This window comes from Solea senegalensis, linkage group LG5 (assembly GCF_019176455.1).
Source record: "Solea senegalensis isolate Sse05_10M linkage group LG5, IFAPA_SoseM_1, whole genome shotgun sequence".
In the NCBI taxonomy this organism is placed as follows: domain Eukaryota; kingdom Metazoa; phylum Chordata; class Actinopteri; order Pleuronectiformes; family Soleidae; genus Solea; species Solea senegalensis.
In genome coordinates, this window is record NC_058025.1 from 3,160,515 (window position 1) to 3,184,791 (window position 24,277).

General features: G+C 38.0%; 1 protein-coding gene across 2 annotated transcripts in view; it reads right to left on the minus strand.

Moving 5' to 3' along the window:
• Positions 1-660: 660 nt before the first annotated feature.
• ppp3cca (protein phosphatase 3, catalytic subunit, gamma isozyme, a) overlaps positions 661-24,277 on the minus strand; it is a 35,513-nt gene continuing 11,896 nt past the window's right edge. The window contains exons 4-14 of one of the 2 annotated variants that reach the window (XM_044026073.1): positions 20,325-20,436; positions 18,158-18,303; positions 17,847-17,986; positions 14,668-14,745; positions 14,489-14,583; positions 14,233-14,358; positions 12,888-12,965; positions 11,566-11,650; positions 9,878-9,975; positions 7,394-7,420; positions 661-3,461 (exon numbers count right to left, since the gene is read on the minus strand). In XM_044026073.1, coding sequence (XP_043882008.1) covers positions 3,301-3,461; positions 7,394-7,420; positions 9,878-9,975; positions 11,566-11,650; positions 12,888-12,965; positions 14,233-14,358; positions 14,489-14,583; positions 14,668-14,745; positions 17,847-17,986; positions 18,158-18,303; positions 20,325-20,436 — 1,146 coding nt within the window. In that variant the 3' untranslated portion in view covers positions 661-3,300. Of the gene's footprint in view, positions 3,471-7,393; positions 7,421-9,877; positions 9,976-11,565; positions 11,651-12,887; positions 12,966-14,232; positions 14,359-14,488; positions 14,584-14,667; positions 14,746-17,846; positions 17,987-18,157; positions 18,304-20,324; positions 20,437-24,277 lie in introns of both variants that reach the window. The other variant, XM_044026074.1, reaches the window with a different exon arrangement.

Genomic DNA, 24,277 nt, shown 5'->3' on the forward strand with positions numbered 1-24,277 from the left:
TTTTGTCAAAATTTGGACGACATACTTAAGTATGACTTTTTTGTCAAAATTTGGACGACATACTTAAGTATAACTTTTTGATGACTTTTGGGACGACATAGTAAAGTATGACTTTTTGGTCAAATTTTGGACGACATAGTAAAGTATGACTTTTAAGTCAAAATCTGGACGACAAAGTAAAGTATGACTTTTTTGTCAAAATTTGGACGACATACTAAAGTATGACTTTTTTGTCAAAATTTGTCGACATACTTAAGTATGACTTTTTTGTCAAAATTTGGACGACATACTAAAGTATGAATTTTTGCCAATTTTGTAAGACATACTTAAGTATGACTTTTTGCCAATTTTTTTGTCAAAATTTGGAAGACACAGAGCCACTAAAATAAAGAATTTTCAGAGGAATATTGTCAAATAATTTTTTTTTTTTTAAATTAAAACTTAAAAAAAAAGAAATTCCCCCATAGACAAATGTGTTTGCAACCACTGCTAAATTGGAACATTTAAAAAAGTCATTAAGTGTTTCAGAATTACGTTTGGTCATTTCTTTTTACATTTTTCATAGATAAATCTCCATATTTATAGCCTCTGGGGGCAGCAGAACAAGCATAATGCAACATCAGCATCACTTATATAAAACATAAATAAAGAGTCAAATAAAACACTGTACTTGATTTATTAGTTTCTTTCCATCGGTACAACTACATAAAAGATTTCATGGCCTTGCATGACAAGTACGGTACAGTTTTCTTTCCCCCTCTCCTTCACCCCATTTTTACAACTATTTTAAGATTCCTTTTTCTTAATTATTTAATATTATTATTATTTTACATTCTGCAGGATATGTAAAGGACCTAACAGGAGGTCAGCAAACTGCATGGCTCACCCAGTAAAGCCAGTAAAAGTTAAACCATTAAAACAAACTAATGTCACAGTCGACAACGTAAAGCCAAATATCATCGTCGTCTTTAGGAAACTTTTTTTCTACCATTCTATTGAACGTAAATGACGTAAATATAAATTCTGGAACTGTGAGTTTTTACCATCCACACACACACACACATATGGTGGCATGGCACAAAAAACAGTGTAAGTGAATTCTTAAAGCTTCTTTTTTGTTGTTTTGTTTTTCTCGCCTTTCATTGAGTTACAGTCAAGTGTGTCGAAGCACCAGGTGAGTTGGTCTTGTGTCCGTGGAGAGGCAGAGCTTAAAGGTACAGTGTGTAGAGAGTCTAGCAACATCTAGTGGTGGAAGTTGCACGTTGAAGCTGATCATATCATCTCACTATTTTGGCGTTCAGTTATCATCAAAATTCAAGTTTTTAGTTAAAAAAAAACACAAGGGTAATCCAACATTGTAAAGGGCTTATTCTGTGGTAGTGAAAACACAAAAGTGATTGTACACTCAAAATTATTTTTTAAAAATCTGGATAATAGTGTAATAATGTTACACACTGGACCTTTAAAGGGTTTGGGAGTGGAGGGTGAAGTAAAACCTCAGAACAAAAGGAAAATAAAAAAAAATGTACACACCAGCGTTGGAAGCAAGAGTAAAACGGTCTCCATCTTAAAAAATGTATGATAGTGAAGAATCAGCTGTGGTTGAAATGATGACAACAGAACTGTTAATGTCATTTTTAAGACCTCGTTTAGACCGGACATTAACATCAGTCCTGAGTGATCTAATGCAGATCCAGATGGGGCCAAGTACAGGTCTGAATTTACTATTTGGGCCCGAGCCACAAACATCAGGGGCCAAAATAACGCGGGATTGGGTTGTTTCATTTCTTCTTTTTGGGAGAATTTGTTACACAGTTGGACAATTTTGTCAATTATAATTATGACAATTATTATGAAATGACTCAGACTTCATTTGTTAGTCGGAATAATATCGGTATTGGTAGATAATCCAGTATTTGATATCGGTATCGGACACAAAAATTGGTATCATGTGAACTTATGTCTGTCCGACATTCAATCTGATCACTGAGGACTGACGTTAAATGCCAGGTGTGAACAGAGCCCAAGGTCTCGTGTCTGGGAAAAACGGCATCATCATCATTTAGTTTCCTGTTTCTGACGCGTGTGTGATTATCATAATTATCATAATTCAGTAGGTGGAGACACTAACACGGCTTTGGGGGCATACGCACACACAAATGATCTTAGTGTCCGCGATAAAACATCAACAAATTACTTATACTGTTAAAACACATTGAGCTTTTTTTTCCTCTAAGTAATAACAAACATCAGTCTATTGTGAGGACGGTGTGTCCAGCAGCTCCTTCTCACTTTCCAAACATAGATTGTCCTTTTATTTTTTTAAAGTCCAAAATGAGAGAAGGCGAGAAAAATGTCTTTCCCTGTGCTTTAATCTTCTCCAGAAAAGATCCGCTTAACATCAGTGCTCAAAGAGAAGAAGAAGAAGAAGAAGAAGAAGTAGAAGAAGAAGAAGTGCTTCCAAAGTCGTGGGAGTGTTGACGACAGTGGTTGTCGTGACAGGATATTCCCTTTTTTTTTTTTGGTTAAGTGTCCTCGCTGAAGTCAAGTGAAGTCCAAACAGCAAAACTGTCACTGGATCCTTCACTTGAAACCGTTTCCCTTCAATAATGTCATCATAATAATCATAATAATACGAGAGGAAAATACTCTACAGAGTGAAAATACTGAATCAGAATCCGTTCAGTGTCTTTGGGGGATTCATTAAAAGTGTGTGTATGCGTGTGTGTGTGTGTAAAATGTATAAATATGATTATACTGTATGTCTTCTGTAAGTAGAAAATATTACATTTATATAATTTAACTTCCCTTATTCTTTTTGAAATCATACAAAAAGATATATATATGTGTATATATATATATATATATATACACATATATATATATTTATATACATATATATATAAATATACACATATATACATATAAATATATATATAACTGAAACATACATAAGCAAACACAGCATCGTAGAATGTAGAATCTCAAAGCGCCTAAAATCCACATGAGGCCGTGGACACATGGAAACCACATTTAAAAAAAGACTAAATTAAATAAAAGTAATAATAATAATAATAAAGTGACTAAAAGGGGGGGATTCGTCCAAGTGTGTCAACTCAAATTTATAAAATTAACTTTTTTATACTTTTGTACTTTGTACGTTTGAAAGTCTTCATACAATCATTTGTTGCTAAAAAAAACCACGCAAACAAAAATAATCTAGAATAAAATGGTGATTTCGGCCTCCCAGAAGACAGAGACAGAGAGACAGAGACAGAGAAAGGATGAATCTACGTGACTCTATCCAGTGCCGTTGTTGTTGGGAGTGTTGGTGTTGATGGTGTTGATGGCGGTGGTACCGTCCGGCTGCTGGCCGTCTTTGCGCGGCGGCATCCTCTCGTTGATGCGGTCCAGGCCTCGCGCTTCCTCGAAGTTGCGGATCTTCCTCGTCGGAGAGAAGCCTTGAATGGCTGAAGGACAAAAAGGTAGAAAAAAGAAAAACATTGAAGTCATTTTTCTTTGCTTTCAGAACTTCAGGCTTTACAAAATGCATTTGTGTTGTGATTGTGCAGAAGTCACAAAACAGACTGTTCTTTTACTTTTGTTCATAGAAACCTGTGATTTCCAGGTCTAAACACAAACCCAATCCGTCCTGAATTCATTCACTTACAAAACCACACTGGAAAGTGCCTTGAAGACGCATGTGTCCACTCTCCACATTCTTCAGCTGCATGAACGTAATCTATTCTCAGGACAGATTAGAGACCTAGAGTCTTCTCAGCTGACGTCCTCTGATCTGCAGCAGTTTCAGGTTTTTTGTTTTTTTTAACGCTAATATCTAATGCACTAATGTCAATTACAATTTAAAGTGACACTTTAAATCAATTTAGTGTTGTTTAGGAAGCAGTATTTAAGTCCTATGTCTGAACACGGTCACAATCTGTCCCAAATTCATCCGTTCACAAAACCACAAATGGCGGTGGTTTGACGTCCTCTGTCACAGGCACAGAATATTACCCACTGACGATGTGACACGACAAATGTGGGTGTTTTGTTTGTAAGAAGGGATTTTAATGAAATTAGAATTGTAAAAAGTGTAGTTCAGTATCGTTTTACAATTTCAGACATTTTGGGAAAGAAAATCAGTACAAAAGTCAAAGATATCGACAATTGTGTGTGTTTGTTTAGATATTTACTCCACGTTTGCCATGAAGCATGAAAACACAAAAACAGTGTTGCACTGTACAGAAAACACGACACATGCAGCACAACAACAAAAACAACAACAACAACAACAACAACAACAACAACGACAGCTAGATTGTGTGTGTGCGTGTGTGTGTGTAGACTTACAGCAACATCCCGGTAACAGCAGAGGAAATCAGACAGAGAAAGAGAGGTGTGCACATGAAAACCAAACTTTGTAAATAAAAAACGCCGTTCAGATTTACGTAACTCTTACATCACTTTACTAAAATGACTATGTTTATTTATTTATTACGTTTACAGAGAGGTAACGCTGTGACGACATATCAGTGGATTTGCAGGTTATATCGAAGGGTTTTCTCTTGCACCACCAGATATCTGCGATAATGAAGCCCTTGTGTTCACTGTGACTAAAAATACTACAAGTAAATTACGAGTTACTAGGTTTCAGGCAGGTTCCTTCTCTGCCGGCTTTAAATTTCCTTCTTGTGTGTGTGACACGTTGCTTATGTTGCTTTGTACTTTTAGTGTGAGATGTCTTTTCTTTGCTAGTGTTTTATTGGTTTTTTTGGATGTTACTGTTATTGTAAGGCACTTTGGCAAACTGTGTTGTTATAAAGATCAAATTAAATTGGACGTGATTCACATGGGGATACCTTTAAAAGGATAACTGAGTAGTAACACAAATTTGGGAGGTAATAAATAAAAAATTGATTATTTGACAGATTATTAATCTGCAATAATACTTTTTGTATCACCATTGTTCACATGAAAACAATAATATATTATATATTTAAGGTTTTGGTGTGAAACCCACAGATTTGAAATTAGGAATAGTTGGTATAAAAGGGCACAGAAAACACCTAAAAAAAACTAGGTCAAAGTAATGACCACATAATTTAACGAATAATTTAACAATGAGATGCTAAATTATTACTCTCATCAGAATCATCTTTAGTGTTGTCACACGCTGACTGAGATTAAACTTTGACCCGCGCACAATTTATGGAAAACATGAGATACATGAAATGCTGCAGTGATGACTTCATTTATTGTATTATGGGTATTATCACCGTGAGTCACACAGCGGCTACTGTTAACCTGCAGGAAAGTTAATAAACGCTGAGGCTGCGCAATATTTGGAAATCATGTGATATATACATGATAACATTGTTGGAGTGATTTGATGAAGGTGTGATGTATGACGAGCTGGATTCTTTATTATATTAGATACTATTAGATGACTGGGCAACAGTGACTTGTCTTTATCTTATCTTATTTTTATATTGTTTATGAGTGTAATGACATTTACTCTCAAAAATAAACTTAAAGGTTTAACAGTTTAAATGTATTAATTAAACAGAGTTAAAATTGTTTAACATAAGTAATAGACTCTAAGTAGAAGATATAATGTTAGATGGGCTGCAAAAATGTATCAATTAATTGATTATTTATCAAGTAAAAAAACTCAATGTCAATTATTTTCATAATTGATTTACTGGGTTAATTATTTCCTATCAATAAAAACAATCTCTTTTTCAGTTGAGAGTATTTTCTGGTTTCTTTGTTCCACATAAAGAAATCACTAAAACTGAATGATTTTGATTTGTGGACATTTGAGAACATCATTATCTACATTTGTCAACATTTTATGGACCAAACAAATAATCAATTAATTGAGAAAATAACCCAAAATGTTAGTGAGATCAGAGTTTTGACAAAATAATGCAAGAGTGAATATTGAAAGCTGTGAAAAACCCTACGTGTAGTGAGATTTTACGACTGTGTAATTTGATTATACACGACTCAAAGCATAATAAAGAGAGGAATGTGTGTGGGAGAACATTAAGTAAATGTTTGGAAACTACTCATTTAAATGCAGGTTGTATGTATGAACACACTGCCACAAGCCAAACTGACTAAAAGACTCATTTTCTCACGACTCGACTGATGCCTGATGAAGCAACAACTGCCGCCGTCGACCAGAAGGAGCAGACGACGTAGCAACAGCCGAGCGATGTAACAGGATTAGCCTCTGAAAATATCGCAGGCAGGGATGTCCCTGGTCTTATCTTAGCCAGGTCTTAGCAGCCGGGCTTTTTATGTGCGTGTGTGTGTGTAGGGGGGGATCCACACTTGGCAAGAAAAGCCCATGAGACCAGAGCTTCTTGTCAACAAGGGACAGTTCGAGTCCTGAACTTGATATACTGTACATAACTGCCCTTTAACAGCACAGGCGTTTGTCTTCTGATGTGCACCGACCGACAAGCCCAACTCTAGTGAAGCTGCTGGGCATTTATCCTGATTTAAAAGTGCTTCTATAAGTGGATTTGGTATTAGTTTACAGTACAGTAACACCATAGTAATAGTATGGTTATAACTTTATATAAGGGAGGTAATAATAATAGTTATTTTTATGGTCATTTTCACCTTGGGATAGATAACATTAGACAGTTTAAACATTTACAGTCAAATGTACAGTCAAATACAAATGTATTTAAAAAGTGAGTATCGATGCATCCTGAGTAATAACAACGGTAATGAAGAGATATCATGTTAATACCATGTTATTTCAAAAGGAATAAGTGTAACATCTTCATGTGAAATAGTCCTTTAAACAATATTACCATGTTACTACCATACTATTACAATAGGGTTATCCATGTTCATATTCATGTTTTCTGTAATATGAATCCGTTATGGACGAGCCGATATGATACCCAATGATTTATTATGTACAGTGACAAAAATCAGCCTTGAAATAGCTTGAAATGGCACCAACTCGATAGTTGGTCTAAAAGGTCTAAAATGAGTGAATTGGACTGATATCAGTGTCAGGAGATTCTGTGATATCGGTATCAAAGATGAAAAAGTGATATTGTGCCATCATGTCTTGAATCTGTCACTGATTGACTGACAATCTCTAACCTACATGGCCTACTTTTACAATGACGACACCAGTGTGACTCAACAGGCACTGATAATGCAAGAGCAACCCACACTGAGGTAAAATACACAATACAATAATCAGTAAACACAGGGAGGAGGAGATCAATAAAACCAAGGAAGGAGGGGAATGAAAAAAAAAAGAAGAAAGACATTCATATTTCACTGTTGGGAGTCTGTGTTTACAGGGTGAACAACACGAAAAAAACAAAGACATGACATTTCACACAGCCATGCGTACCTTTCGCCTTAGCTGCCTCAATGGTAGCTATGTTAGTGAGAGTTGAGGAAAGGGGGGGAGGGGAAAAGTTGAGTCATCAACAGGCAGCCAGAGACAGTAAATACAACAGTAACATCAAACCCCAGTGCAATAAACAAGGGGGAAACAGATGGCAGAATATAAGGCCGACAACCCCCCGGTACAAGACTCTAGAAGTAAAAGTCACAGCAGCTGTATGTATTAAACAAAAATCATCAAAACATGCAAGCGAGCTGGCGAGTGGTTTTATGAGGTTGGACAGAAGAAGCCTGGAGGAGGTTTAAGATGGTGCTGGTGTTAAAGGGTCATGAGGACTTAGGTGTGAGGAGCTGAGGGGGGGATTTGGATGAGCACTAAAGCCGTGTTTCCATCGAGTGGAACGCTTCGGTTTGGTACAGTATGGTGTATATATTCTTTTGCGTTTCCATTAGGAGTAGTACCAAAATAACAAGCCTCTGCTGTTCCATTTTTTGGCACCGTTCACTCAGGGTACCAGAGTAAACTGGTCACTCCCTTACCGCCGGTGTTTCTTCAACGCCTGCAGTCTCTTCTCATGCAAAGCAGCTATCTTTAATGTTGCACTCGGTGTTGTTGTTCCTTGTCTCTGCATGAGTATGACGTCAAGCTACAGCCCACACCCTGCCTACCACGTAGAGGTACTGTTTTCAGTCAAAACGCAAGCCTGAACCAGGGCTTCATTGTTCCAAACTGAACTGTGCCATGATGGAAACACAGCATAAGAGTCTAAGACTGAATGGAGATATGCAACTATGACTAAGGATGGGTATCAGAGATTTGACATGGTACTAATACTTATGCTTATCAATCAGATACTTTAGTGGATTTTGTTTAAGACTTTCCATGAAACTCTGCATTACGAGACACTTTGCAAGTGATGAATCCTCATATAAGGATTAAAAAAAAATAGACCAGAATGACTGGTCCAGCCTCGGTTTGAACCGGCCTCGCTGACCTGAGAAGCTGTGGCCAGGCGAGCTGACATGGACAATGACATTCTCCAAAAGGTCACAACATGTGGTTTCTCTTTCAATTGCTCTGCGGCTTCTGTGAGCCTCCAGCGTGGCAAAGTGTAACTCCCAGTATGCTCTCTGGTGGGCGAAGCCAGGCACTGGCCTTTAGATCAGAGGGTCGGTCACCACATCCCAGTGACAGGCTGACCTCCTGGACCAGCAGGCCCACAGCTCTGCCCTGAAAAACTTTGTGCAGATGCAGCGTTCGAGTCAAAGTCTAGCCAGAGCTTCCTGTGGAGGCGTGACACCATTGATCTAGAACTCTTTAAAAGGGAGTAGCAGCACAGGGAGGACAGTCTCCCCAAACTGGAAGTCAGGACATTCGGCTTTTACTCCCACCGTCATTAGTGAAGCGGCCGACTTTTGTTGACCATTAAAGTGGAGTTCGCACAAACTACTCTGCATTTTAGCAGCTGGAAAAATAAAGAGTGAAAGCCAAGTACGATAAAGGAAAGAACGAGACGGTATGTCCTGCACCAAATGGGACATGTTTCAAGGAAAGCTGTCCAACACAAAACTGCAATTGCTATTTTTGTCATAGCAATATCAAACTAATAGGGGACTTTTTCTTAAGTCTAACGACGTTGGCATCGTTATTATATCACATATTATATTTTCTCTTCTGTTTTCATATCATGATATTATATAATGGCTCTTTTGAGACGATTATGCTACAGAGAAGACGCCCGTACGCATTTTTAATTTGGATTTTTCAATTTCAATTATAGTTGTGGTAAATCCTGTTATACTTAGTTATTTAATTTTTGAGTTATGATTAAAAAGACAGGCTGGTTCTTGGTGACCTAGACTTTTGACCACTGAATCTTGATGGTTTCATATTTTTAGTATTATTATTAGTAGTATATTATTATTATTGTTGTTATTTATTGTTTCCTTCATAGCCAAAACAGGTACACTTTATATCATGAAATAAACATACTACCACAATATCACCAATCATATTTAGAAATGAATTGCAAAATAAAGATATATATGAATATTAAGTATTCACCTCAGATAAGATTTACGGTTTAACCTTTGAGTGGCCATTTTTGTGAAGAAAATTCAAACTAAGTTTAAGTAGGAATTTTTAGTGTGAATGTTTTTGTCCTGTGATAATCAACGATTTGTTTTCCTATAGTTAATGTAGATGAGATGAAGGATTGTAAAATTCAATGAAAAACAGGTGATTTATGAGAATCTAATCATTTATCTCATGAGGGAAAAACACATTTTCAGCATCATGACAGATATTTTTCTGAATTCAATTTGCTTGTAAGCACCACAATCAAATACTCGGTTCAAAACAACACACACTTGGGGATAAAAACGGTTATAGCAATGTCCTTTGAGGTGCAGGTTGAGCTAAAATGGAGGCCAGAGAGGACACAGTGTACTGAAGAGAGGGATACACTGTGAAATAAAACACACTCACCGGTCTGTAAGGTCTGTTTTCCTCCTGACAACACTCCCACTGGAAGAGTTCCAGTCGGGGTCAGGCCTTTGAGCGTTAACACACTCTCACTTTCCTCCCTGGAGCACAAACAAGGCACGGACACACACACAGACACACACACACACAGGTTTACATTTCAGGAAGAACCTGGTGATTATGACGCTGTTCTGTAACCAAGACATCTGAGGTTTCTGTCATCAATTGATATTTAACCCGTGCTAATTCCGTGTCTGTTTGATAAAAGTGTTCAACTCTGCTCGATCGTCGGCCTCAAGCCAAACTGTCAACATCTGCCCTGGTTCTGTAAGTGGGTCACTGATGTCTTGTGTCCATTTTAGCAGCGGAAGCAAATATTTTTATGGATTGTTACCAGAGGGAATGAGCAGCTCTCCTTTAGATTCAAACAAGATACTTTTTCTTCTTTTTTTTTGTTTTAATTACTCAAAAAGCTTACCTTCAAATAGATATTTCACATAATTCTGAATTGTTTTTTTTTACTTTCTTCATTTTGTGACAGAAATATATGGAATTAGATTTGTTCTTTGCAATCCCTCACTTGTCATTTGTGCTCCCTGATTTGTTCTTTGCACCGTGGTTTCTTGTTTGTGGGCGGGCCTTAGGAAGCTGCCTGTTGATTGGCTACTGAATTTTTGAGCAACAGCTCAATGGACGTTACAAGTCGTCACAGGCTTGGAGTCCCTGTCTGTCTGGAATTCGTTCCCCATCGGCATCTGACAAAATAACTGAAAGTATTTAACGTTTATAATCCGACAAACTTTAGATATTTACAGTTGCCAGATGTCGATGGCGAAAACTTGGGGAACGTTTTCCAGATGGACAGTGATTTTCAAAGAATAAAATACAATATTTTTGAACGATTAAATCAAATTAAAATTTGATTAAAAAAATTATTAATTAAATTTTATTTGCTTCTTAAAGTGTTGTTGACACAAATCTGATTGCATAAAAATAGCTCACTGACACAGACGAAATACTTCCTGCTACTGCACAACAAATCAGGTAGTAATCTGAGTAGAAACTATAATTTTTTCAAATCATTGATTAAACATTTAGCAGCTTCGTAAGTTTTTAAGAAATACATAATTATGAACGGCCACTTTTTAGAGTCAAATGAACAATCATAGTAAATATTCATCCCCCATCTCTATTAACAACCAATAACAATTTGTATGCGTTAATATAAAGTATAAGTATCGTTTAATGAGTTGGAAAAAAACAGAGATTAAGAACTAAAACTAGGCACTGCATTGGAAAAAGTAATTTATGTAAGTCAAATATTATTTTTATTACACTTTCTTTGTGTGCCTGAGAGCACTGAGCCTTAAGCACAGCTCTGACAGCGGGAGCAGCAGCGTTAATCGAGAACAATATTTAATGTCATTATACAGTCTGGCTGCATCGTGACTCATCTCGTGCCAGCTCATTAATCTGCACACGCCAACATTGTGTTTTCTCTCTAACAACTAGAGTACATTGTGGTTTGTTCAGTGGAGATAATTGTGACACCACACACCCACATCCACCCACTGTGATCCATACATGCATCACATACAGTATGTATGTGCAGGAGCCCTTTTATAGTTGAAGTGTTGTCACGAGAGAGGACAGGTAACATCAAAGGGAGAACATTAATGACAGGGTCAGACCTGAGCACTGAGAAGACGCGCGCCATTTTCCCCACGGCGCGGATCTTGTTCCGGATGACCTCCTTACGCATCGCAGAGGTGCCGCCTGGAACGAGAACACAACGCAGGGTCAACACACATTATTATTATTCAAAACCACCGTTTTCCCCCCATCCTTTTGTTGCCAACTCATCAAAAAAAGAACAATGCGGCACACAAAATAGAAGGAGAACAAAAAGGATGACGGGACGCAGCGATTGAGAGGTGAAGCGAGGGTTTAATGGTGGTTTTCAAAGCCAGAGTGGCTGTTCTCCGGGGAGCACAACTTCCTCATCAACATCACGCATGTGGGACACAGGCTGAATTATGATGAAGAGCTGAGGATAAATCACCTCCCAGCAGTCTGTGTCAATTAAGCCAGTGCCAGGGCTCGTTTATTTTTATCAAATTTAAAAACAGAAAATGAAAGAGCAGAAGTAAAAGGGAACTTTAGAGACGATCATCGGCACCAGCAGATGTGCTCAGTATTTTTAGACTTAACTTAACAAATGACCTATATTCTGTGCTCATATAGACCCACATGTTTTATTATTATCAAAACAAATAAATGTGTTTTCCCTCAGACGACAATGTCACATAGTTATTTTAAGAGATTAAGTTGTGAAGCACAGAATATAATGTAGGCTACAGACAGACAAGCTACACACAATTTAAATCCAGCATAAAACGTTTATTCCAATTTTATACAGGTGTCACACAAATGATAATGTGATGCTTTGTTCTCCTGCTATTCTACGGATTTCAATTTTATTTAATTTTTTAATTTTCTTAACCTCTCCTGGACATACTTAAAAAACAGTTTCTTGTTCTAACGTGTACTTTTGCCCTGTCCCAATTTGAGTGAAAAGTTCATCAACTTTGTGGTCTGCAAAAGCCTGCAGTTGCTTTTTATATGCTTTGTATACAAAATGTACATTATCCACCTAACTTCACGAGCAGAGTGCTCCTCCGAGATTTAAAACATGTTGTCAGAAAATCAGAGATATTTAACAGGTTCATATCTGGGGACATAAACAGTGTAAAACGGTAGAGAAATGGCTTCTGACTGTTTCGCTGCAAATGTGACTAACGCCTGGAAAAACCTTCAGGAGGGGTTTATTTGTTTAGTATTATTGATATTTAATGTTCCACACAGGCACATGTTTTATGCATGCCACAATTATTTAAAAAGATAACGTGTATTTTACTCAGTATTTAACGAGCGGCAGCTTTATAATCATTAACATTAACTGTCCAGAATGACGTGTTTTCAACAGCAATATGACTCTGACTCCACCACTTACCTTCATAAAGGTCATCTCCCTCTGACATGAGCTCATCGTCTGAGCAAATGTTCAGCACATTCACCAGCATCTCCGTCACTGTGGGAGAGAAGCCATTTTTTGTTCATTTATACCAGGGCCAAACCCATGTTTGAGGTCTGTGTCGCTTTTATATTTATATTTAATCAACTTACAGAACTGTAACTGCATCTCATTGTTCTCTCTAAATATTATAACTTAATTACTGTTCTTCGTATAATCCAGAGCTTTCATAAAACTCGTTCCATAAAAATCAGAGCTGAGCTGCAAATTCCTCCCCTATCAGGTCAAAATAAAACAGTAATGAATAACACATACTTGCTTTTGGAAAATGACACACATTTCACATGTGGCAAATTGGAAGAAATAAGAATGATTTTAATAAATCCTGGATTCCTGAGTGATTAATAACGTAGGAGCAATATTATTCCATTTAATACTCTACTAATGAGCAACAGCTGCCGAAAGGAAAAGGCTGTTAAAAAGCAGAATTTACCATAAAGTAGCCTATTTTGAATGTTTCTCTGATTCCATGACTCATAAAAATTCTGTGTTTGTCCAAGTCACAAGTCGAGGAATCATAAAAGCCAATAAAGTTAGTAAAAACAAAGCTTTATTAAAGGCCTTTCATTCACTTCTTGAGGTTACTTTTACAATGGAAGTCGGAACTGGGCGTAAAATCACCTTTGACCACGTTCCAGATGAGAAGTCGGGGTAAGAAACAAGGATCTTAACGTATTATTAACAATGCCAGTCAGTAGGAACACTAAAAAAATTAATCATTGCATACTTTGTTAAGTATTGAAATCTATTTGATTTTATTTAAACCATCAACCAATGATTATTTTCATTCATTTTCAGCTTCATTATATTCTCTATTAATCAAGTACCTTTTTAGTCAGTAAAATGTCAGAAAATGTTGAAAACGTTGATTAATGTTTAGCAAACCTGTAATTGATGATCTTCTCAAATGTCTTGTTTTGTCCACAAACCAAAATGACTCACTTTTAATGATTTCTTTGTTATATTGAGCAAAGTAAAAAATATTCACAATTAAGAAGCAGAAAAAACACTCAAACGTATAAAAAGTATAAAAATAGTTCACGATTCATTTAGTAATCGATTAATAATCAATTAATTGAATAATCGTTGCTACCCTAAACATTTCCAAGATTTATTAATCAAATTCCTTAAAAATCTGCATAAATCTGTGAAATAATCCAGTTTAGTTTAAACATATGAAAATGGTTTGGGAAACAGATGAACATTTTTCAACATTTTCATGACATTTTATGGACCAAACATTTAAAATAAACACAAAACATACCCTTCTCTCCAACGAAAGGCAAAGACCATGTAAAGACGTCCATGAAGTTGGGTAACCAGTACGGGTGAGGGGAGCAGTTGAACTGTCGGATGTTCATCACATTGTTCTCATATTTTAATACAGCAGCTAGGATTGACAGAGGGGAAGAGATGGGAGGAGAGATTCAAGGACTGAAGGTTGGTCCACGAGAAAACAACAAAAACAACAGCAACAGTGAGACAGTGAGGAAAAGAAATAATAAACAAGACACACACACCTTTGTTGTTATAGACATCTAGATAATTTGGAGCTGAAAATATTGTGATTAAAGACGGGAAGCCTGTGGTCTGGCTTTTTCTGTACATCCGATACCTGCACAGCCACAGACAAAAGACTCTTAAAACTTATTCTGTATATTGCAACATGCTGAGAATAAATAAAAGAAATAATAATTACCCTGCATCCTGTGCTTCATGGGCTCTTATTACTGAGAGCAGGTTATTATTTACCAAAAAGTCACACACGGCCGAGTAACTGCAAAGAAAAAAGAGACACTGAGTTAATACACTGAGTGGAGGGGAAAAAAAAAACCTTAAAACCTTAAAATAAACCATTAAAAAGGTACAGCATGAAACCACTTATGACCAACACACTGACTGCTGTTTGTCATTTTTTAGTATGCTAGCACGTCCCTTGGCCTGCAGAGCTGCAGGATTTAAGATGCTGAGCGTCCACAGGCACGACTCTGGCATTTATGAGCTCTGCTGTTTCTTTTCTTCCATGAGGGCCGGCGGCAACAGCCGGAGATGAGGGAAGACGGTGGATTTTAAAAGGTCCGGTGTGTAAAAGTATTTTCAGCTGGCGGAAAATTGAGGACAAAATAACAATACTCAAATTGTGTACAATCATCTGATTGTATGAATGTTTGTTTTTCATTAGCAAAGAATGAAAAGCTGGGTCAACATTGTGGATAGCCATGTTTTTACAGTAGCCCACAATGGACAAATTTAACATCTTTCAAGTTTCAGGCTAACTGAAGTAGAGCTCGACCCATTTTGGCTGAAGCAGATGCTGATTTTTTTGAAAACAGGGCACTGGTCAGTGGTCGATAATTGATGCCATTTTTTTTGGCCCTTATATTTAGCCAATTTTCTTTTTTCTCCCATCTGATAAAATAGAAGTTCAATAGTATAATTAAGTAATTTAGTAGTTTAATAGCTTAGTAGTAATGGTGGTGGGAGCTAACCAGCTATGCTTCTTCTCACTCCTTCTCAAATATGTCTATTCAAAAGAAAAATATCTATTTTCTTTTGTTCTATTATTTTGCTTGCTCAATTTAATTTCTACTGTATATTATGTAGTATTTTCCAGTAAAAATAATGTATCAACTACATATTAAGTACCAGGTATTAAAAGAAATTCAGTTTTTGTGACTTTTATCGAGTTTCTGAGAAGAAAAATGGGGTGAGGTGAGGGATTTTCAGCTGCAACTTCACCAATAAATGTTTACACACTGTGCCTTTAAAATCTTTTACTGCCTTTTGCTTTCTCTTCCACCAACGACGCCTTAACTAATCCGCTGGTAATGTTCAGAGGGAAAAAAAATGAGTGGGCGATCAACATTTTATGAGATCTACATCAGGGAAAGATTAATGGTTTCTGACATTTTACTGCTTCAAAACCAAAAAACAAAACAAAAGCAAGACACTGAATTTCACACTTTCCAAGAAAAATGGACCAAGTATAAATCAGGTTTAAAAATGTCAGAGTCATCACAGCTGCGAATGAAGCCACTAAAATGGTTGAAAGGACAAATGTTGATGCTCTTCATTTGAGTTTGGTGCCAGACAAGCAGCTTTCACACATTCATGCAGGGAAAATTTAATCCTGGCAAGGTATTTGGTGAGTGGGTGAGTTAAAAACACACAAAAAAAGCGAAATCATCCTTATAAAGTAGCATTTGTAGAAGGAAGAATAGTTCCTGCTGCTGCTACAGAGCTGCTGCAGAGTCAGACGGTGTCAGTCAGAGTTTGAAGAACAGTCAGGGAGCAGACTGTTGATATGACACAAGACAAGTGGGAAAAAAAACACTGACGTACACAGTGAGAAATAAATAGTTTTGCTCTTTGGCTTTCAAGAAAGTGACAGACAACAACAAATATGTGTCTGCCTCGAGCTATTTTTGAGTTAAAGGACCTTTGCCAAGTTTGAAACCAGGGAGGAAACGGTGCCTTTGCAAACCATGTATGGCACGAGCAAAGTTAAAGACTAAAAACTAAAACTCAACAGTTAATATCACTTTTATCGGACATCACACACGTTTTCACACAGAGACTTAGTGCAGCCCTCTGAGTATCTTATTAAAAACTAAATATAAAATGAATGTGTATACAAAACATATAAAGCATGACTATATATAAACTTGACATGAAAAAGAGGGTTGCCCCGGTCTACAGCACACTAGCTGCTCTAGGCTGTAATTTTAGCTAAATGATAACGTGCCAAATGCTTACAATGAAACTGTAAACATGTGGTTTGACATGCAGCATTATATTTACATCTGTGTTAAGTTTAGCTCATAGTCTCCGTGTGCTAACATTTACTGATCATCAATAAAAAAACGAAAGTGAAGCTGATGCATACAGGAATGTCATTAATCTAACTATCCTCTGTAGTAAGTATAAAGTTACTTATTTTTAATATTTTAAAAAGGATACAAAAAATGTTTTCAATGATCAAAAAATCAATGATTGCTTTTATAAAAACAAATCTTTCTACTTCCATGACAACCTAATTTGTGGTGCATCTATTCTCACAAGGTGGCAGCAGCAGCAGCAAGCATTTAGTTTGTGGATTTCATGTGTGTTTGCAGAAGTGATGGCATTTACGAGGTTCCTTGAATGCATGTTCATTGAAGCTGCTCCATTGGTCCAACACACTGTGAACCCTGCATTATTTTCACTATCTCTCATGCACTGGAATTTAGAATATTCAACGAATAATACCAACGAATATTCAGATTTAAAACACATACTTTTCCCCATTCAGAAAAAATAACTAATCCACAACATGACATGCTGATTCTGACCTACATGTTTTTACGCATAGTGAAGAAGGCGATATATAGGACTTTTGGACTGTGTCAGATTTTAGTTTTATTTTTCTGATATCCAATCTAGTGATTTTGTCCAGTATTGGACCGATACCGAATATCATATCGGCTCATTCCTAGTTATTATATCACTCACTTGGACAAAATACACTGTATTAATTTGCCTCCCATCATCTTATTAAATTATATTAAAAAAATACAATTTCTGAACCCACATTCATACATATACTAAGCTTATACAGCTATACATATACAGCTTGCATCTGTCCTGTACAGTATAACCTATTTTGTAAACCCTTTTTTCAAATATGGTGCAGCTATTTTTAACAAGCAGTCTTTATCTGGTAACCAGTTTTGAAAAGGGCATTTCTTTGAGTGTCTGACCTACAAAAATTGAAGCTTCCACCACTGGCTTGTGTAATGCAGCCTATTTACTCATATGAATTGAAGCTGCAGCAGGTGTGATGGAAGCAGCAGCAGCAGCAGCAACAACAGCAGCAGCAGCTGCAGTGTGTTTCAGTACCTGAAAAAGTAAGAGCAGCCTCTGACGGAGTTATGGTTGAAGTGTTCGGTCGTTTTTTCACTGCCATAGTCTTCACCAGGATCAGCCCAGATCAAGTCGCACATTGGCCCAAAAGCTGGAGGCTCTTTAAATCTGTCTAACTGTTAAACACAGAAAACAAAACAAAAGTTACATAAACAAAAAAATCTATGGCAATTCAGCGAGGTAAGGGAGGGCTGGTTATGGAGAGCTTTATGGGTCAGGAGAAGGATTTTGGAGGACAAGGGTGATGTGGTCTGTATGAGGAATTAACAGATTTTAAATCCACTTACTTTCCTTATGTCGTCTAAGCAGTTGATTTCTGGTGAGAGTCCGCCGTGTACGCACAGGAACTGTTGATTGAGCAGGGCGGCAAGGGGCAGACAGTCGAAGGCATCCATACAAGCGTCATACACCCGTTCAGAGTATTTAATTTTACCTGCAGCAAACAAAATAAGCCATTATTCTCCCATAAACCTCATTCTGACCAAAGCAAATGCACCACTGGCTCCTGTATCAATAGAATGACTTATGACTTATGTTTCCAGACAGTTAATGGTGTGACCTGCAACAACAATGCAAGTCTGACTAAGCCAGAAGGACGTTGACTCCTTAATTTTGCTTTTATACTTGACGCAGTGTCTCGTCATACATAAAATAGTGAGGATTCAAGCATATTCCAGTGAATACAAGTAAAAGTTGTAGCGCTGCAACTATAAACTATTGTTTTTTCATTTTCAGCTTCTTGAAGGTCAATATTTTCTGGTTATTTCTTTGTAAAATCATTTATTTTCAAGGTTTGGGCTACACCGATCGATCATTTTATGACCCAAACAATTAATCAATCAACAGAGAAAATTGCCAATATGCAAATAATTGCTTTTTTTTTAGTCCTACATATCAAGCAAAATATGACATCTGTTATGTTATACAGATTAAATGAAAATTCATAATGAATGAATAATATCCACAGTCACCATCGTGATTGCTTACCATTTTATGATTTGTGCAACTATTAGTAGAGAAACAACAAAGCCATGTGATGTGGTGACATTAACTGAAACTACATCACAAAAAGAATCAAAATGGACGGCACCGATCCAGATTCACTGCATTCAGTAAATCAGCTTGTTCACGTTTCTCTTCTCCCACAGAAGGTGATTTTTGCTGCTGTATAATAAAACAGGCAGCAGAGAGAGGTGACTCATCCTCATTTCAGCCAACGACGTCCACCAGTGGAGACGCCCTCACCGTACAAACTCACAGTCAAGAGCTTAAGACAGGGATATATTCAACACACTGGCATTTCTCTAAACTTAGAGGTTTTATCCGTACATGTAAATCGTAATGTAAGTCACTGAACTGAAATATGGCTGAACGGGTTGTGATTCGGCTCACGATCGCCGAATACACCAGACTCATCTGTTAAATATTGACACTTTAGACATTTCCTTTGCTAAATGTTGGAGATTAACACATGTTTTCAGGATTTTTTAGTCTTTTTAACTGATCTACATTTTGGCATATTTCGGTTTGATTGTGTCGGACGTCACGCTCACGAGTCTTCCAGTGACGACACTCTCTGACCATTCAGTGGCCAGCAGTCTGTCAACGTCACATTTTAGTATCGGCTTAGGTCGCTCGGAACCTTGTCAGACCAGGTACTAAATGAATAGAGCTGAGCCGTGCTAGAACTGTGTAGTGGAAAAGCTCTATTAGTCGTTGAAGTCTGCTGCTAACAGATCAAATGATTAAATGCCTACATTTGAGCAGCTGTCATGATAATCTTTGCTTGTCTGCCAAAGTGTGTGTGTTTGCATACTAATTCCTCCACACCTGCTTACACACGCACGCACACACACACACACACACACACACACACACACACACACACACACACACACACACACACACACACACACACACACACACGCACACGCACACGCACACACACACACACAGGCAGAATTCACACATTTCACACAGAGAGAGAAATCAGAATGTGTTACTGTTTCATCAGCACCATGTCAGACTGCTTCCTGCTCTGCAGCAGTTTATCATCTGCAACACGGAAAAAAGAAAAGTCTCCTCCTCTGTGGAGAAATGCTGTTGAAGTGCAAGGTCACACACTGATAAACACATTCTACTTCTGAGAAAGTTGTTACTATCTATTACTTCTACTACTGTAATAGTCACTGATTTTCTTGCAAATCCCTCCCAAAAACATAGCACTGGAATGAATAAACTCAAATCCCATCAAAAAAGTTTTAATGTGCTCTCACCTCGGAGGTGGATGATTAATTAACCTTAAGTGAGTGTCGGAGCAAGGCTGCCCTGTTGTACTCAGTAGTACAGTGTGTGAAATATGAAACATGAGTGATACAGGCTGCTGTGGCAAGTGGCAATGAGAGCAGAGAACACATTGGACTCATACAGCTGAGAGACACGCGTTGCACTTACATTCCTGTTTGAAGGTGAAGTACTCTGTGAGGTGCCGGCACTCGTGGTTCCCACGCAAGAGGAAGAGTGTGTTGGGGTGGTTGATCTTGAGCGACCAGAGGTAGAGAACACACTGAGAAGACGAGACAGGGGAAGAGAGAAATAGGAGGGAAAAGAAAGGTACAAATTATTTCCAGGACTCAACCAGCATCAGAAAGGATGATTGCCCAACAAATCAATATTTTGACCAACCCAAATCACGATATATGATTGCGCAAATACACAAAGAGTATTGCAATATCATATCTTGACTTAAATATTGTGATAATATCGTATCACGGTATCTCTGGCGATTAAATTATTATGTGTGGTACATCAGTCTTTTAGCATAGTTGTAATTGTGCAAATTTAATAGGAGCTGTGTGGTGCTGTGTTAAGTGTCCAAGAAGCAAAAGTCATGATCTTGATGAAAATATGAGAATTTGAGCTAGCAGGAGGTTGAAGGTAGTAAACAAAAATGGCCCGAAAATAGAGCCTTGTGGAACCCCAACATGTGATCCTTGTTCACTCAGATTTGTAGTTACCAAATTTAACAACATAGCCGAGATCTTTCAAGTAAGTTTCAAACCAATTTAGCACAGTTATCAATATGATGAGTAGAGGTTAGCACTGTTGCCTTACAGCAACAGTGCTGACCCGGGTTTGTGGCCCAGTACAACCAAGGGACTGTACGTGTGAATGTGAGAGTGAGTTCGTCTCTTCATGTTTGCCCAGACTCGTGGTATGTCAGCCGGAATCCAGTGGCCGTGTGACCCTCACATAGAAGATAGACAATAGGGTTTTAAAGATCGTCATGCTATTAATTATTGCAATATTTAAAAGCATCAATGTTTTCTCACACCCCTATGGAAAGAGGGACCAATGTAAAAGGTACAAAATCGTAACCACGGAAACCTTGACACTGAGCTCCATCATGGTGTTGCTGTCTTTGTCATCCGACTTGTTTGGCTTCTGGCATCTCTTTGACATCACAAATCACCACAGGGCAGAACAACCCCAGGTGAAGGGAATGGTGTTAATCGCCTTTTTTTTTTGAAGCGGGTTCACAAATCCCAGGTATACTCGCTAATTTCAGTGTGACAGAGGCTTAATAATGAACTGTGAAGTGTGTGTAAATGTGCGGAGGGGGCTGTCGGTGTGAGTGGGTCTCTCATGTGTGGAGGTGGAGAGAGGGACACGGTTTGGAGTGGCTGGAAGCTGACACGAGTTTAATGAGAGCCCTCTGTTCAAGCCTGAAGTGTGGGAGGCAGACAAAGAGGAGAGGTACAAGGCTTTGTGTGACAGACATGAACTTCACATCAAACCCAGACACACACACACATATATATGCAGACAGATGAACACACACACACAGTTGAGTGTGTGCCTGATGTGTTGTAAAGGGAGTCGGCAGATGACCCGGAGGGTTAATCCATAGACATTCTTAGATCAAAGATTCATTTATTATTAGGTGGATAAAGAGGAGCTCATGGAATTAAATGAATTGCTCACATATGCTGAATTTAGACTTTGGCAAATTGCTTCAAGAGGCTGCAGGGAGTCTTCCTCACCATGATATCCATTTTACTCGATCTGTCTTTCTGAGTAAGTGAAGTGAGCTCAGTGGGCCTCGATGAAAAATGAAGGGGAATTTTCAGCCCTGCTGTTAAAAGGCAAATAACTAAGAATCTGACACTTTTAGGCTACTTTTGTTTTATTTTATTATTGCATCGGAAACGCAGACTTGCAGGTGAATTTATCATTACATTACATGTCATTTGGCAGATGCTTTTATCCAAGGCGACTTACAATAAGTGCATTTCAACATTTGGGTACAAACAAGAGCTTAAAGTAAGTAAGGGCTTCAAGTAAGTCAAACTATAAAGTGGTAGTCATAAGTGCGTGTACAAGTACAGTAAGTGCTTCCCTTTCGAAGGAAATGTGTTTTTAGTCGGTGGCGGAAGATGTGGAGGCTTTCTGCTGTCCGGATGTCAATGGGGAGCTCGTTCCACCATTTGGGAGCTAGGACAGCTAACAGTCTTGAGTTCGGTGAATGCATCTGGGATCCTCTCAGCTTGGGGCAGCAAGCCAGTTTGCCGATGCAGAGCGGAGTGGGCTAGCTGGGGTGTAGGTTTTGATCATGTCCTGGATGTAGGCTGGACCAGATTGTTTGTAGCATGGAACGCAAGCACACCAAGCACACCAGCTCCAAAAACATAACCTACTGTGAAGCATGAGCACCGTCTAATAACTATTTCATTAATAATTAAATGGCAAATTGTTTTAACTTGATAAATCTTTTATTATCTAAGATTTTAGAGAACACTGAAAAATGTCCAACTTTCCTGAACACCAAACCCTACACATACATGCTTTTTACTAGTTTTAAAAATATGTGCATGTAAGATTGAGCATGATTTTTCTGATTCCTAACAACCACCTTTTTGCCAATATATCAGAAGTAACTGAACTGCAGAGATCATTTAGTCTCTTTTGTAGTGAAATAATATTTTCTCATATTGACTCATGTCATTGCAGATGAAGATATGCATTTTCCTTATTGCGCATAATAAATAAACATTATTATAGCAAACATGTCTGATAATACCTTTAAAAGCCAATATCTGCTGAAAACGATATTGTGCCGATAATATCATGCATCCCCATTTGAAATACTTGAACACAACAGTTGATGAATTATCAAGTTAACCCTTTTGTTAATCATCCATGATTCCGACAATCCATCAATAGGTTTGTGTTTATTCTTTTAAAGAAAATCGAACATATCTGCCGCATTTCAACCGATATATCTTGCATTTCTTATGCAAACAATGTCAAAGTCGGCACTGCACACACTGGTGCCCTTAGAAAGGCAACTGCCAAGTTTGAAGCCTGTCAAACAAACTGTTGGACAGCTACAAAGCCAGACATACGTTCCTTGCATTTATAGGTAGATGTTTAACATATTTAATAATCAGTTGAGGAATTATTGTTATTTAAAAAATTGAAACAGCTGCTTCTAAGCTGCAAAACATCTGCTGGCATCAGTTGCTCTTATAAAAACAGACTCATCCCTCGAGGTTTCCTTATGCTTTTAAATTTTCATTTGAATAGTTGCCCGACTGCTATAAAATATAGTGTGTGTTCCATATCTTTGAATTGGCTGATGCGGCTGCTACACGTAACTTTTGACAGCAGTGACAGCAGGATGTTCACTCGACGCTCTCCTCTGTGATCACACCCATGCTTCGAGTGCGGTGGGCGCTGCTGAGGCACTGGAGTGACACTGATGAGAACAGTGGCTCACACAGAGTGAAGTGTTTTTCAAGTGAAGAAGAGGTGATACACCTCTGCTGGGGTTGGCAGTGTTTAGAGAGTCATTGCGCTATTGAGGTGCACGAAAGGGGGGGGGGCGTGGGGGTGTGAGCGCAGAGCCAATTTTCAAGGTCTTCTGTGGAGACTAACCTTAAATAGGCATCAGACTATGATTCCCTATGCTGTTTCAGTCTTTTCCTTTCATCGGTGACATTTCACCCACCTCGATGTATGAGCCAGTGTTCATCAAAAGAGCTCACAGGGAGCTCAAAATGTTAGCTTACTGCTCGTTGGCTCTTAAAAACAGCTGGCACTACACTCTTACTTTACAAATATTACAACATACTGTATATACTGCACTTGAGGGGTAAAATTGAAAATGTAGCAAAGTCACATTTTTCTCTGCTGTACAAAAATGTGACACAGTAGCATGAGAAAGATTGTTATTCTGAATTATTTCAGCCACAATAATCACTCAGTGAAAATCTGATATTGTGACAGCCTTAATGCCAGCACAGGAAGACAACAGAGGAGATGAGTTTACAGCAGTTCTGTTTCCTAGGGACAGGTTGTTTACCACTTTACCCATGAAACAGTCCCACCCTCTGACCAGTGGTCTC